The sequence below is a fragment of the Chroicocephalus ridibundus genome, chromosome 4, assembly GCF_963924245.1.
Source record: "Chroicocephalus ridibundus chromosome 4, bChrRid1.1, whole genome shotgun sequence".
Lineage (NCBI taxonomy): Eukaryota > Metazoa > Chordata > Aves > Charadriiformes > Laridae > Chroicocephalus > Chroicocephalus ridibundus.
The window spans coordinates 34,642,128-34,658,343 of record NC_086287.1 but is presented as its reverse complement, the minus strand read 5'-3'; the positions used below and the strand labels follow the sequence as shown (position 1 = coordinate 34,658,343).

Here is a 16,216-nt window from a genome sequence, read left to right as displayed (position 1 = left end):
TGTAGCACTCTTTCTTGCAGAGCGTCAGGACCCACACACACAGAGCAGTACTCCCACCCTCGGCATGCTGCAGGGGCAGCCACGTTTCTTTCATGTCTGCAGTGAGAGTTATCTTATCGATCTCATCACTGTGGTCTAAAAAAGCCGGAGAGCTGCTTTGATATACAGAGTTTGAGTCTCTTGCCTGTAAAAGAGCCCTGCTGCACTTTAAGCCGCATGCATGAAAATGCCCTGAAACTTGAACTGCCTGAATCAAAGCCTGACAGCCGACAAACCCAGCACCGAAGCAGCTAAGTGGATTGCATATTAGTGAAAATTTGAGAGGCTGATATGTTCGCGACTGGACTAGTCCAGCTTTAAAGCCTAAAAAGTCATCAGAGTTCCCAGGGCTGCAAACAGACAGATTCTACCGACACATATCCCATGGATTTGGAAGCAGAAGCTGATACTCGGATAACAAGGTCTTGGCCTCCAGGACAGTTAGAGATTCCACATCACTCGCTCATTGCCCCACCAAACCCCACCTGCAATGGCTCTCATGTGGGCACACAGAACATCTGACAATTAAAGAAACAACTACCCTGTAAGAGTAAATGGCAGCTCATCATGTTGCCACTGCCAGGACAGACTGGGCAAGGAACTGCACAGAAACTCACTAGACAGAAGAACTCAAGGAGACATCAGAAAAAGAGGCTGGCAAGAACAGTAAACTTAGGCCACTAAGTGAACAAAACAGAAAAACACATGTGAAGTGGTATAGGGAAAAATATCTATAGAAAACACCATAAAACATTGAAATGATTAGCTGATGTGGAAAATCACTGTTATACTCTTATGACTCTTGAGTCTTTATGGAAATACTGATCACGGCAAGCCTTTTGGAGTTTGATATTTTTATGCCACAGGAGTTCACAAAAGCCTTGGAAAATAGAGGTTTAAACATCCTGAAATATGCTGAATGTACAGTCCTGTAACTCTGTCAGATGCTAAGAGCGCAGTGAAATGCAGAGTTGAACGGCCAGAGGTTTAGGCTACTGAATTTACACAAAAATTGAAAGTAAGCATGCCAAAGTTGCTTTAACTTTCAAATCCTCCTGTATCCATTAGTTGTAAAGAACTTGACTTTTTGGACATTTTCACACTACTGCAAAAGCATTTGGAAAGGTCTGGGTTGTTATTCTTGATGTTCCAAAATCCAAAGCCTTCCAGAACTATTCTCCTTTCTCCTTTCAATATGAGATCAATGGGAACATAGAGGAACCTTACAACACACACAAACAGCCACCAATTATTTAATTAGGCAAGGTGGCAGGCTGCAAAGTCACTCAAAGGGCTGATACGATTTGACAAATTAAGAGCAAATACCTTGGGCAAGAAGGATCAGCTGCATTAGAAGTTATCACAACATATGAGCTTTGACATCAGTTCCAACATTTGGCCTTCTGATTTATCCCATTTGTAATCCCTTTTGGTCTTCCTATGTGTTTGTACCTTTTCTGCCATGCATTATCTTTATCCAATTTCAAATAAAAGTAAAAAGCAGAAGTAGCAAAAGTCAAAACATCCAATTTTCAGGTGTTCTTTCCTAAACTAAGCTCAGTGATTAAAGCAAGGAATACACTCTAAATGAGCTGAAACACAAAGGTCCTTTTAGTAGCAGGGTGCAGAATGATACAAATGTGACTCCTGTCCACTCAAATTCTGTTGAAAGTGCCATAGAAAAATAAAGAACTATATGGAAAGGCTGAAATGGCACAATAATACTTAACAACTGCTCAAATGTAGGCGCTCTGTGCTCTCAAAGAATGCTGCTGTTTACAAATTCTCCCAGTAACGTCTGCTGTCTTGCATTTGTGACATTCTTATATCCTTAATGTGTATAAGCATGAAAATAAAAGAAATACATAGCACTGCAAACATCAATTATATAATTGTATGTACAACTGACTTTAAAAAAAAATTTACAAAAATAGGCATTTTCCCATGAAAATCTTCAGTTTATTCCAAAGCCATTTTTATCATCAATAACAACAGAGTCTCAGCAAGATGTTGTGAACAGCAAGTTTTGTCTTAGCTAATCATCACCTCTTCCCACACCCAGGAACAGCCAGCAATGGATGGAAAGGAGATCCGAAGTTATGATGTTACCATCTGTGCCAGAAAAAATTGTTTTGGAATGTATTAACTAGAATTGCAATAGCTGTAAATGACTTGCAGGCTTATAATTTCTCTGTAGTATTTCATAATTTTGAAATTAAAAACAGGTACTTAAAGAAAAAATGCACGTACTGGCTGAATGGCACATACACACGCGTAGATAGCTCTTGCTTCTCCAGTCTTATTCATCCTGTTAATACGTTTGAAGTCAGAAAATACACAAAGAGTAAAAATGCAATAAAACTAAGCATTATGACTTGCATTGTATTTACAAAAGAATAGCATGTCTACAGTTTTTGCAAATCAATTACTCTTTTCTTATAGGGAAAAGTGTCTTTTTCCTATATAATGTGTCTTTCTATCTCAAAAGAGATACTCATTACTTCCATGGCATAAACGACCTGAAAAAACAACTAGATCCCTGGACTACAATTTTGAGGTCACTGGCATAAAACGTTTTTTCCATCTTAGTAACAATAATTTTCTGAAAGCTATTACTAAAATGAGAACAATTATATACGGTTTTAAAGAATTTGTATGTAAGAAAACTGCTTATCAGTGTCTAGACACTGTCTTCCATAAAATTCATGGATCCACATGTTGCCTCTGAATGCTGGGTTTAGCCTTTGGATCTCTGATTTAGCTGGCAGATGTGAGCAATCTCAAACCATTGGTTAGCTCCCTCATAGCTATATAGCTCTTCAGATATGTGTGCCAAAATTCTTCCAGCTGAGGGAGAAAATGCAGTTCATTACATTTCCTCCAGATCTGGATGTTTTAAGTGTCAGCTTAGTAAGGATAAAAACTCTACGTCTAGTCCAACTTTATTCCTCTTGCTTGATCCAGAATCCGGTTCTATTTTGTTCCAGGGGTCACCAACGTCACAAATGTTTGAGTTCAGGCTTACAACTATGAGGGCTTTGTTTATAAGAATCTAAAATAGAGTTTAACCTATAATATTTACCTTTTCTTGTTGGAAAAACTGTTAGGCTGGATAAATAACAATTTTGAAGTAATATAACCTATGAAGTATAACAGAGTAAATGATGCAAAACAACAGTTATATGGAAGAGCCACGTAGAGGGAGATGACAAGGTATTTTGTTCTATGACAATCAGATTATAATAACTCTGAAGATTGTAAAGGTTTATTTTGTTCCCTGCTCAGATTCACATTTCAAAAACATAAACTCACATAGAAGACTGTTTGTGCATGAAAGCAAATTTTGTACATGATTATGCTCACATCAAAAAACAATTAACATCAAGCACTCCCCTTGTCAGATATTGAAGTGCTGCTTAAAATTACAAGTCAGAAACCCAGAAAAGGTCTCTTTTTTGAGGCAATGGGTTTTTACATTAAGAAAACTAATGATTATAAATAAAATAAAATTTCAGTTGTAACACAAAGGCTTGATCTTCAGTGTTGAAGACTGAAGTAATATTAACAGCAGATTAAGTCTCTCAATAGATGACTAGAGTTACGACTAAACTTTTGGGTTAGGTTAAGACTTCCAGCGCTGGCCTGCAACAAGCATGCTCCAACAGTGGGGCAGATGCATGAAATGAAATGCTTCCAGTTCATCTGCTCCTTTGCCCCAGAGAGGGAAGAGCCTTCCCAGCAGTAGGTGCAACCTTGCACCATTTGCTTCTGGGGCAGCAGCCCCAGCACAGGTTTTGGTTGAGGGCACCAGTGGGTGGCCTTGCCCCACTCCACTCTCTCCCTTTGCAGACGTAGCCTGGCTTCTTGTGGCAAAGGCGTAAGGGTGGGCCAGGTGGCACACAAGGGAGAGATCTGGGTGGGCTGGGGGGCAAGATAGTTCATTACCTGCTGTTGCAAAGGCGGCTGAAGGCTGCTTGTGGAGAAGGCAGCTGGGGACTGGCTCTGATCCTACTGCAACATCAAAAGATATGCAGGGAAAGGACCTCCAGCTGCAGCTCGAGCTACTGCTGCAGAGCCAAAGGCAGGAGGGGTGACTGTGCTGGCGCGCACACCCCAGATTAGGTGCCCAGTTCACTGGCATTGCCCCGGGACACCTGAAAGAAGCTTAAGGGGAACAAAGAGAGAATAAGAATCTGATCAGCGATGACTGAGACTGAATACGCATGGGATACGAACAAAAAGCTGCCTCTTCCTATAAACATTCTAACATCAATTCAGCAGACGGGTACAGCTTCTTCACAAGCCTGATGGGGATCTGATTATTGTTGATAACCCCATCTCTGGGGCAGCAGAGAGCAGGCTTCTTGCCACCCCTGCAAATTACAGCCTGTCGGCTTTACTCCTCTCGGTGGCACAAGGAAAATTCAAGGAATCATTTTGTCTCTGTCCCACAAGTCAGGGCACAGATCTAGACTCAGCTCGAGTCTTTGGAATTCGTGACTGCTGAATTCAGGAAATCTTGTTCCAGCAATTACAGATATCATTATAATAAGGGAAAAAAAAGCTTTTTCCTGTGGTCATATGGTTCTGATTAAGGTCTTCCCTCCAAAATCTTTCCCTAATTCCATGCAGTTTCTATCATGCATATGCATACATTAAAAAAAAAAAAAAAAAAGCACATTCAAAAATCAGAATTTTGTAAATCTCTGAAACAAATCCAGCCCTACCAAGTCTCCTCTACTTTGCTGCCAGCTCAACAACTAACAGTCTCCTCATCAGTGGTGGACCCAGGGTAGAACAGACCTCCCACTATAAGCAGAGCCTTGAAATAAATGTTTATCATTTAAAGAGAGAAAATAAATGACTTTAAAATGTGTTTCACCAGCCAGGCTCAGTGTGTCATCCAACTCGTATAAAAATGGATGTTTCTACACAATTACTTGTACTCTGGACTCAACTGCTTCATCTAATAATCAATGCCTCCCACTCACACACGTTTGCGTAAGTTCTTTAGCCTCTTTTACTAGTTAGATTGTAAAAATGTAGGAGTAGACAGACATATATACATCCAGGACAAGAATGTTTATTCAGAATAAGTGATTTGGCCCTAAAGGAAATTAATTAACTGAGTGGAAAATTCATAATTCAAATACCTCTAGAACCCCTGAGAAAAACAACATCAGAGATCATGCATGTGAGTGAAATGCCCTTTTTCAAGCATTATTTCTCAAAACTCATACAGCCTGCTTAACTAGAAGAGAACAAAATGTCTCAGCCATATTTCACTTAATCCGCTGAAAAGGCTCATACGATAATAAGCAGTGTTTTTATTTCCCAAGCAGCACCACAGACAACTGCCTTAATCTCGTTTTGGAAAGTCACATCTTCTAAAAAATCCAAGATCTGGAAATGCGAAGGCACAGAAGGGATTTTCATAATAACAAACACTTTTTCCTACATATATCCTTGATGCGACTTTCATTTGCACCAGGATATTGAGGCAATGAGACATTTCTCCCTCTGATTTCAGATACTGAAACACCATATAAGCACTCACCCCATTTCCAGAACACAGGTGAACAGCTTGCTTGTAGACACAGTCCATTTAAAACAGAGCTGAAAGTGCCAAGCGAAATTACTAAATTCGTGTTCCACAAGTTTCACATTCAAAGAACACAATTAGTCAACAGCCATCATTAAGACAAATGAGTAAAACTAATGATTTTAATTTAGTTTTGCCCATTGCTCTTACATATCACTGTTGCTGAATATTTTATGATGTAAAAGCAGCAAGTGTGCGAGGCGTTGTGTAAGCATTGTGCAGATATATTAATTAGCAGCCAGCCTCTACCCTGAACAGTACCTATATGCTGCAACAGACAAGGCAGACAAAAGGCAGAATCAATGCAAGAGCACGAGGTGAGGAAGCGATGCTTGAAGGTTAAATTTCCCCGCACGGGAATGCTGCGTTAGGAGCAGAGCTCAGAACCTTCATCCCTCACGATGATTACCAGGCTGTTTTCACTGGGGATTTACCTCCGTGCGTTGACAGACGGCCGCATGGCAAAGCACTCTCTCAAAGACGGATGGCAAGTTTGCCGTTGCACCGGGGTGAATCATGAGGCCTGACGAGGAGGCTGATGAGACCTTAGTCCTCTCACTGCCACACTCACTCACTCACTCACTCACTCACTCACTCACTCACTCACACAGTCATCCTCTGGCAGCCGTTTCGCCGACGAGATTTTAGCACGGTTGAAGTGACACCTGCGAGACTGACAGGTTTCGGGGTTTGCAACCGTCCCAAGAGGGACGGCAAGGCAGCGGTGAAGCTGACTGAGTTCTGGAGGAGCGCTTCGCTCCTTGGGGTCCCGGAGGAAAGCTGTACGCACCCGCGGGCCCTGCTGCCGGCATTACCGCTTGCTCCTCTCGCCGGGGAGCCGCTCCTGCCCCGCCGCGCCCCGCGGCCGCGGCGCTCGGCACCCCCGGGGGCGGCCGCCGGCGGGTCACGGAGCCAAAACCGGCGGGTTTGTTTGTGTCCCCGCATCCTGCCCCCCGCCGCCTGCCCCAAATACCTGTTGGCACGGCCCGTATTTTGCCTCAGCTAAACAGTGGCAAAATATTATTCACCCAACAAAAAGGAAACTATATGTTATTTTCTTTTTTTTTTTTTTTTTTGGCCTCGTTTCCACTCCTCGGTGCCTGGATTTTGGAAGGGCCGGAGGGGAGAAGAGGGGGTGCAGCGAGCCCTGCCCCGCGGCCGTGGCCGTGGCGGCGGGAGCGCGTCTCGGCGCCGTACGAGGGGTCACAGCGCCATCTGGTGGCCGCCGGGGAGACCGCAGGCTGCGCCCCGCGCGCGTGGGCGCGGCCCCGCGTGCCGCGGGGAGAGCGCGCGCAGCGAGTCCCGCGCCCCGCGCGGCGTGTCATTCCGGGCGGAACGTGAGAGTCGGGGGGGTTTTTAAGCCAAGTCACCTTCCGAAACCTCTTCGCGAGGCTTCGAACGCTGAGACTATACCTGTAAAAATATACGCGCAACATGTAATTCTAAAGTGTCCTCCATTTCTGCTTAAACCCATTCCATTTGCCTATTTTTTATTTCTTTTTAGCTACGTTGTAATCTCATGGATACTTTTTGCTGTTCTGGCCTAAGAAAACGCAAGATTTTTAGGTTTATTTCTGTGAAGCCAACATGTGCTGAGCTATAAAACATATACAGACGAAAAGCACCAGATTTTGTTGCCAAAAAAGTTTCCTTTGTCTTTGCTGGTAAGGTGTTCTCACCTTCCAACAGTGCCTGCTCACAGCCAGCATCTTTCTAGGGAAGACAGTTTTGTGGATATCTTTTCTATATTAGAGAAAAAGGGATGCTTACTACGATAGAGCAATTTCTGAATTACAGCCTGAATTACAGCTCATGGTTGTAATTTTTATCAAGCAATGTGTATCTTAAGGTTCAAACAAAATTTTATTTAATACCAATGGTAATATCTGTTTGGAGGGGGAAAAAAAATTAAAAAAAAAAAGAAAAGAACAACAGCTAGAGGATTTTTTTTTTATTTCCCAAAACCAAGTAGCTAAGATTAGGATTATGTACCAGTAATAATTAATCACCTTGTGACTGTTATTTTATAATGGATCAGGAAGGACATATGGGCCTGGAACACGGAGAAGAGTCACAGCTTGAATGCTAAGCAGTTGCTTGGGGATAAGGGTAAGACTGTAAGGCCATTTTCAGTGTGGGCTGGAGCGTGTTTTGGTGCATCACATGATATGTCCTCAAGGTGCAGCCTTTGCTGATTCTGTCACCTCAGGCTTCTCTGTAATTTGAGTTCAGAAGCTGTGGGTTTCTGCCAGTGAACTTGGTTTTGAGTACTCCACGCTCGTATGCAAACAGAGTAGACATGCCTGAGTCAGGACAAAGCAGAGGCTTGTGGTGCCTGGTGTAACTTCTCCCCATTAGAGACCTTCTGCTACGGAGAGTGCCCCAGGCCCAGCCTTCCTTCAGGGAATAGAGCTCTTGATAGAGGACGGGGTGCAAGACCAATTTGGTTAAAGCACCAAAGATGCAGACAAGGCGAGGCGGGGCACGAGGCTCTAGTTCATCCTTAGCATGACAGGCCATGCTGGAGAAAGAACTAAATTGTCACAAACGCCTGCAATTTGGGTGTTCTCAAAGCATTGTTTTCTTCAAGAAACGTGGTTAAACCTCCACTTGACAGAAAACTAGGAAAAATCATGGTACCTGCTTATCCGAACTGACAGTGCCCTTGGCAGGCTGATAGGTTTCCAGCTCCTCAGGAGGTATCCAGCCTACTAATGACCTGCACAAAGACACACTCGGTGACTTGCCAGAGCATTTCTTTCGCTGCCCAGTAGCCATGCTCATTCAAGATCAGTCATCAGGAAAAAAAAGGTTGGCTCTCTTTGAGGAAATGATAAAATATAGGGAGCTGGAGGTTTTGATAGAACATTGAAAGGTTCATATGGAAGAGAAAAAAAAAATTGACTCACAACTTCCCTGCATATTCCCAAGGCAATGAACCCTGGCATATTTGAAATGACTAACCCGTGAGCACCAGGAGCACCTACTATCTCAGAGACAGATTTGTGAAATTCTTCAGACAACAAGCATTGAGGAGTACATAACTACTAACGAGATGGACAAACCGGACTTAGCATGGGACGGCAGGCAGCTCGGAGTGCACCAGCTGTATAATCATAGGGCTGCAATAAAGAAAATCTGGCCTGTTATGTACATACTGCATCAGCTGGTATTAAGGCACTAATGAGGTAAAAAACCCTTTTGGTCCCTCTTCATCAGGAAACACTGCTTTACCCCAACCAAAAATTAAGAGTCATCAGATTCGTCAATTAAAAAAGAGGTTTTCTCATGGAAATTTCTACCGTGGAAATCCCTTTTTTTTTTTTCACTGAAATATTTTGAACCTAGAGACAGAGATAGACAGACCGTGCCATAATATCATTAGTATTTATGCTTTGGATTAGCTGAAGGAAAGAACTGACAATCGGGCAAAATAAAAATACCATCGCCAATAAATCTACATACGTATACATAAAAATACATACATACATGCACGGTAGACAGACATGCATGTATGTAATTCATTTATATTTATGTAGTTTAGATTCAGTAGCTGTGCAAGTCTGTCGCTGGCATACTTGATTCACATTGACAGCAGAGACTGCAAGAGCGGCACAGCATGGCTAGCGTGCTCATCGAGCCGCGAGGAGTCTCGAGTTCCCAATCTTTCTCCTTACATCTTGCTGTATCCTAAGCAGTGTGAGATGTATGATATTGTATGAAATTTGACGTCACACTCTCAGTCAGATGCAGAATAAAAATTCTTACGTTTCTAAGAGTTTTGCATGGTGTCCCCAATGCTAAATGAATTTTGAGAGCTGAGAGCACAAACTGCTACTGGCTGAATTATAGAACTAGTCCTGCTACTTTAAAGACTAGAACAAACTCGCACCCTCGGTGGATCGATAGAGAGGTGATCATGTAAGGCACCCTGTCAAACGAATTTCACAGACAAGTTATTTGTAGATGATTTTCAAAGATAAATTCGAGGATATAGCAATCTACTTCTTGGCAGTTCACGAATGAAAGACACAAAAATAGCGAGCTAAATTTGTTGACTATGCTATTTGTGGGCCTTATTATCCCCGGGATAATGTCATACAGTTACAGAGAAGTACTATATATATATGTGCAAATCACATATATGTGCATTTATGTTCTTACCCGCACTTTTGTATCACGAAATACTTTAAGATCACTGCACCTAGCATTTTTTACCAATATGATGTCCTTACAGGAAATGTAGGCATCTCCCTATAGTCCTTTATCTCACTGAATGCATACACGTCTGAAAGCTTTTCAGGATTAGGGCCAATATGCCATTTTAACAGCAATGTGCAATCACACATGGCAAGTAGATCAGCAACTGAATGCTATAATGGCCTTTTGAGCAAGGGGCTGACTCAGCCTCTTCCACAGCCTGTCGTACAGGGTTTGCGGTCCAACTCCGTATCCCCCGTTCTGCCGCACCATTCCAGTGGTGACAGGTTTCTGGGTGACTGTTCTGTGGCTCATGATCAGCTGGAGGCTGGCAGAAGGAAGTGCAAAGAAGCTCTGCTCTGCAAATAACAGGCTGCAAAGAAGAGCCAACGTGAACAGAGAGTGTAAATAAGATGGGGAGGAGGAGAATGTCTGCCAAAAACAACATGAGGCTGTAAAGGCCTGGTTTCACTGCTAAAAAGTCCAAGCCCTAGCTTCTCCACCTCTAACTGAATCAAACTCAGTTGCAGCTGATCCCTCTTACTCCCTTCTTTCCCACACATGGAACTCTAAAAAAGGTTATCCCGCATCTTTGTGAAGCTTTTAAGAGAAGAGTAGTGAACACGATTGGAAGCAAACTGAGAAACACCCTGCTCCCAGTACCAGTGCCACTGTCATTCCCAGCACAGAGGATAGTGCCCCGTGGTTAGTAGATTCTTTCTAGAAAGAAGTATGGAGGAGCCAACAATATCACCTGGAATAATTCAGACTTTTAGGGATTGCTCTTTTCTGAAATGCCCTGAAAACTCTGCTTTTGATTATTTTTTGAAGGGGATTTGCACTGTTTATGCAACCAGACAAGAACTTGATCCTGGAAACAGACACATAGAGAAACATGACATGTACAGCAGAATCTGCTCTAGTACCATACCAAGCTCTGGAACAGCAGTATGAGTTGTGACAGATCCCATTTACTTCTTTTAGTAGACTTTTCATGTAGTAGGGATCCTAATTGTTCAGATTAGCTCCAGGTGAGATTTTTGGCATACCATCTGTGTGACCGAGAAGGTTCTCTAATTTGTTTGGAGAGTTCCTAGGCTTCCAAAAAACCTCCTGCACATATGTTTATGAAACACCAGAAAATAAAAATATTGCATGGACCATGTTTACTTCTCTTTGGAGACATCTAGAGGAGACCAACTGTCCAGCAAATCAGGGCTAAAAAAAAGAGCACTACAACTTCAGCTTGGAACACTGAAGAGAAACATGGAACGCCCAGAGCCACTCTAACTGTGGGAGGAGCTGGTACAGAGAAACCTGCTGGCATGGAAGGAAGGGAGGGGGGAACAGAAAAACCTAGAGAGTTTCAGTGGAAAGAGATGCCATGGAACTAGGTATTGGATTTTTTTGTAATGCCAACAAGCAAATCTAAAATCCAGAAACAAGAGCATGTGCTGGTTCCAGTGGAGGAGCTGGCAGGGATCACTGCGCTGATCCTCTGGGGACAAAGTTCACCTGCCTTTCAACATGTTGATGCTTCCCTGGCTACCAAATATAGTATTAAGTCTTCATATCATTTCTTCCTCAAATGTTTCAGGAAAGCTATTAGAGCCTGCAGATCTAGGCAGTTACCCTCGTTCCATGCCTGGCTAGCTCTGTACCTACACGGAGATGTAGAAAGGGAAAGGAGAACAAGAGGGCAAATGAGGACTCAGATACTGTAACCATTGATGTGGTCTGCCACTTTCTCCACTGCTTTAGCAATTTTATATTTCTGCCTCTTTTAGTGTTGTTCTGCACTTTTGACTTTGACTGCTTGAAAACTGTTTGTGCTAAAGAAAACACCATTTTTATGGCATTCGACTTATGCTTTTTTATTGTGACTATTTTTATGTGACAACAGATGTCATTCCTAATTTCCATAGTTTTCTTGGACTTTGAGGGTCATATCACCTACAGGGATGCTTTCTGTTTTTGCAGATTGATGAAACAGTTCATCAATATCCCCATTCTAGTTCAAGAAGCTTCTGAGAACACAGCAGGCACCAGGCAGCAGTACAGTGTTTTGCAAGTCTGATAGCTAAATAATTTGCAGTGTCCTCTGGTCTTCAGTCTTTCAGATAAGCTCTTCATTCTCATTTCTCAATTGCCGCAAGTATAAATGAGTGCTCTGGGCAGCCATATATTGATTGTCCAGACAGGATTTCATCAGCCACAGCAGAAGAGAGCCCAGTCTTTCAAAACAAACTGCAACTACCCATGCCTAGTGCTTAGGTTATTAGGAGGAAATGGGCTCATAACTGATGCAGAAGGTAACTGCTTCATCTCAGAACTACAGAATGAGAGAAAACGTGACACTGTTTGGATCAAGATAAGATTCACAAAGATGGAGTTCAAGCACCAGCAAATCCAGAAAACACATGATGGAAAACAGGAAGGAGGGCTTGACGCACATGGTGAATATGAGTATGGCCGGCTTGCACAGTCTGACTTCATATGGCAAGCCACAGAATACTGCCACCCTCGGTACTACAGATAGGCAGAGGAACCACCTGAAGCATTTGGCAAAAAAAATTGAGATCACTTAAAAGAAAGATGAATTTTTTGAAAGTTTCTGCATTCAGAGTGCCTATTTCTCATAGACTTGTTTTTCAACTAGGGGATATTTTCTTTTGCATGTTTTGTTGTTTTTCCTCCCTCATAAAGGTAATGTTACTTTAAAACCCACTGTGATTCTCTCACTTTTGCATATTCTGTCTGCTGAATCTCCACGAAGTGCAGCAGGATATAATGAAACCTATTACCATTTAGAGACAATATTGAGCAGACGAGCAAAAGGTGACAAGTTATCTTTATTGCAGTGCTATGTTACTCACTCATGCCAATTAGTCTTTACTGGATTCATTTGGTGCAATAATACAAAGTGCATGGCATGGAACACATGAAGCCTATCTCTTAGACACAGTTCAGAAAGTCCTTATTATTTTCCTAATAACATTTCAGATAATGCCATGAACATCATTATTAGTAGCATCTCAGGGATGGAGCATATAAATGATTTTGGTTTGAATCCTGTGCAGTTATTCCTAAATTCCTTTTATTTTGAAGAAAGAGGGATTCAGAAAATAAGGAGGAATGCTATACTGAGTTGATTGCAAGGTGATAGAGCGTTCATGAATACCACCCATTGTGTCAAATGACTCACACATCTGTCAGGTGTGCCACATTAGCCCACAGAAAGCCTTTTGTACATGTTGTGTCCTATTAAAAAAAAAAAAAAATTTGCTTTGTCTCTTGATGTCAATCATGCTGATGGATGGGCCCAAGGTGTTAATGAGTAAGCTTTAAAAAATATTTATGCTCTGCCAAATCTCTGCATCACGTCAGTAGGCACTAAGCTAGGCAGTTGGAAGTAACAGAATATTTGGAAAGGACAGCTCTTCTTCTGACTCATTAAAAAAAAAGCATGTTTTCAAGCTCCCTCTACCAATTCTCTTGAGCCCTTTGTGTTTTTTTATAAACATGATTTAACAACATTGTATCAGTTTACCTAAAACAGATTAACTCCAAGTGACTTTGATACTTCTTCAGTTACACTTGCCTTTACATTTTGCTAAGTGTAAAGTCTAAAATCAATGAGCCAAATTCTTGAGTTACTCCAGATTTTTTTCTGGGTAACTAAGACAGACATCTTAACACATTCTGTTTAGTACGTGTCATGCAACACTTTCAATTTTATTCTGCCATGGAAATAATATAACACAAGAGTCTCTAACTGTGAGATACAAGAATTGTCGTTTGAGGGGAATCAAGTGTGACTCGCAGTTTCTCAGAATTAAACCCAGAAGAGACTGCTTTGACTGCCCTGTTGGATTTCCTCCAGAGCGGAGCCCAGCATGCTTCCCACACTTCTCTCTACCTACGGCATACCTTCCAAAGAAGTGTATCATCCTGCTTTCAAGATTGCAGATTGTGGTGCACTCCCTCAATAATTTGTTCTGATGATTACTGACTCCAACTAAAAACAGTTTTCCCAGCCTCAATCTATTAAGCTAAAATTCTAGAGGTCTCATCATTTATGCCTTTGTTTTTCCCTCTAAAAAGGATCTACTCACAATTACTTAAACGCTGGAGACAGGTAAAGTGGCGGTAACTTTTGAGTTTGTGTGAAATGCCTCTTTTTAAGTATAGAATTTCAAATTACTTCATTTTGACCAATTCTATAGTAAAGGAATTTTTTTTCTTAAAAGTTTTAAGGAGAAAAAGCACTCTCAAAATATAATCTACTTCAGTAATTTTCATCCAACTGTGAAACTATTGAAAGTGATAATGGAACGGTCACTTTTTTCATTAAATCTGTGCTACACTTAATTTTAAAAAAAAATCCTATTCTGTGGATAAACTAAGCATCCATATTACAAAGCATATATTGAATAAATATTCTGATTAGCTTCAGCATTTTCTTTTCACGGCACTGGGTTTCTGTAGAACCTATGACTAAAAGAGAATCTCAGCTAAACCCAGAACTGGCTTTCTTGCAGTTTTCTTTTTAGTGAAGCAATGAAATAGACATGTTATATATGGTTGGGCTGAGTCATATATGTCATAACATACAGAATTGTTCAGTGCAGATGTGATCAGAAAGAAATCACATTTTTAAGAATGCTTAGACCTTAATGTAGGTAGATCACTGTCAGAATTTAAAAAAAAAAATACAAATGCAGAAAAATATTAATAAAATAATTTAATTTTTATTCTGGTGTTTAGAACCCCTGTTATCTCGGTAATTTCACTGTAAAGATTCCTTTTCAGCCTTAAAAATTATAAAGGGACTGGTCAGAACTAGACACCAAATATTTTTTTCATTCCTGGAGGAAAATTGAGATTTTGAGAAAATTTCTCAGCCTGACTCTGGATGTAAAAAGCCAAAGCCCTGAAAACATCTAAAAAACCATGAACTGAAAACAAACTCAGCATAAGTCTATCGTAGTGTTTGATGGTTTTATTTGTATTTCAGTTTGTTTTCTCTTCTTACTGTATTTAGCTTAAAATTATAAATAAAGCAGCTCTTGAAATTGGAAATTATATTTTAATTTAAAAAATTAACATAGAGCTTTTCACTAACATTAGACTTATTCCTGGAAGCTGAAATGAAAAATGGCTTTTAAAAATATTTTCCTAACAGTAGTGTCTTATTTCAGTGAATCATCTTTTTCCAAACAAAAAAAGAACACTATATACATTTCTCACCCTCTCTTCTACAGGCTTCCAACAAAAAAGTTCAGGTTTTCAGTCTCATTTTTGTAATATTAACGATTTTAATATGTTACCAAATGGAGTAGATTAGTTTTTCCTCTGAAGAGCATATGTTAATGCCAAGCCCAGCGATGATTGACAGCAATGATGATCAAAGATGCCACCTAAATTGCTTTTCTATTCTTACTGCTAGTGTATTTCCCAAAGGACTCCAACCAAAGACTCAAGCTACACACCAGCATTAGCAAGACTGAAAGAAGCACTGAAAATATTTCTGAGCAGATCCTCAACTAGTGAAACTTGGCACTGCTCCACTGACTTCTTGTTTTCACTCCTTCTCCTTCTGTCTCGCTTGTGCTTATGTGTGGGCTGCTGCCCTGCCTTAGACATTTTTTGAGGAACAGACTCACAGCAAGCCAAGCAGATAGATTAAATAGGTAGAAACTTTTGAGCAACCTACAAGAGATTGAACAACAACCTAAAAATAAAACTGGTTACAGAATAATAGTATTTCTTTGTGCCAGAACACTGGGCTAAATTCTCAGCTGCTATAAACAAGGATACGTCTATTGCTGGAAGTGGAGCTAGACCAAGTGACATCAAATTGTGATCTACTTTTATTGACTCCAAAGGAGCTACACCAGCTAATGAGGATATTGCACATTTTATTAAATTAATCAAAATTATGTGCTACTGCGTGAATTACAGTTTTGTTCTGAGAAAGGATGAGAAATCTTTCTGAAACTAAAGAGATCTAGCTCTCCCTTCTGTAACACTGTTGTAAATTATCAGTAGTACAGCTATAAACAATATCAGCATAAAACTGATAGGAATAAGATAAATACCAGCACAAGAAAGACAGAGATTTCCCAGACTTAAGTAAAAATATTAGGATTTAACTATGCTTTTAAAAGCTTCGGCAGGAGAGTCTGTAACACCAGCTTACCAGATAGCTCTAATTTTTAGCTGTAATGAAAAAAATGGTGTTTTTCTCTCGAGACAGAGAAAGGGAGATCTGCAAGAACGAGGAATCATGTCACTGCAGCTTCATTACCCAGTGATTGCCTAAGACCACAAAAAAAAGGTTTTTTTAACTTTGCTCCCAAAACTGACCCTCTC

At 40.9% G+C, this 16,216-nt stretch overlaps 1 protein-coding gene across 4 annotated transcripts in view; it reads right to left on the bottom strand.

The window, feature by feature from the left end:
• LOC134514805 (uncharacterized) overlaps positions 1 to 16,216 on the bottom strand; it is a 110,936-nt gene that overhangs the window by 50,523 nt on the left and 44,197 nt on the right. For 2 of the 4 annotated variants that reach the window (XM_063333087.1, XM_063333088.1), the window contains exons 4-5: positions 5,597 to 5,655; positions 3,574 to 4,203 (exon numbers count right to left, since the gene is read on the bottom strand). The exons of 1 other annotated variant lie outside the window; for it this stretch is intronic. In XM_063333087.1, the coding sequence (XP_063189157.1) occupies positions 3,662 to 4,203; positions 5,597 to 5,655 (601 nt within the window). In that variant the 3' untranslated portion in view covers positions 3,574 to 3,661. Of the gene's footprint in view, positions 1 to 3,573; positions 4,204 to 5,596; positions 5,656 to 6,075; positions 6,179 to 16,216 lie in introns of those variants that run through there. One more of the 4 variants, XM_063333089.1, reaches the window with a different exon arrangement.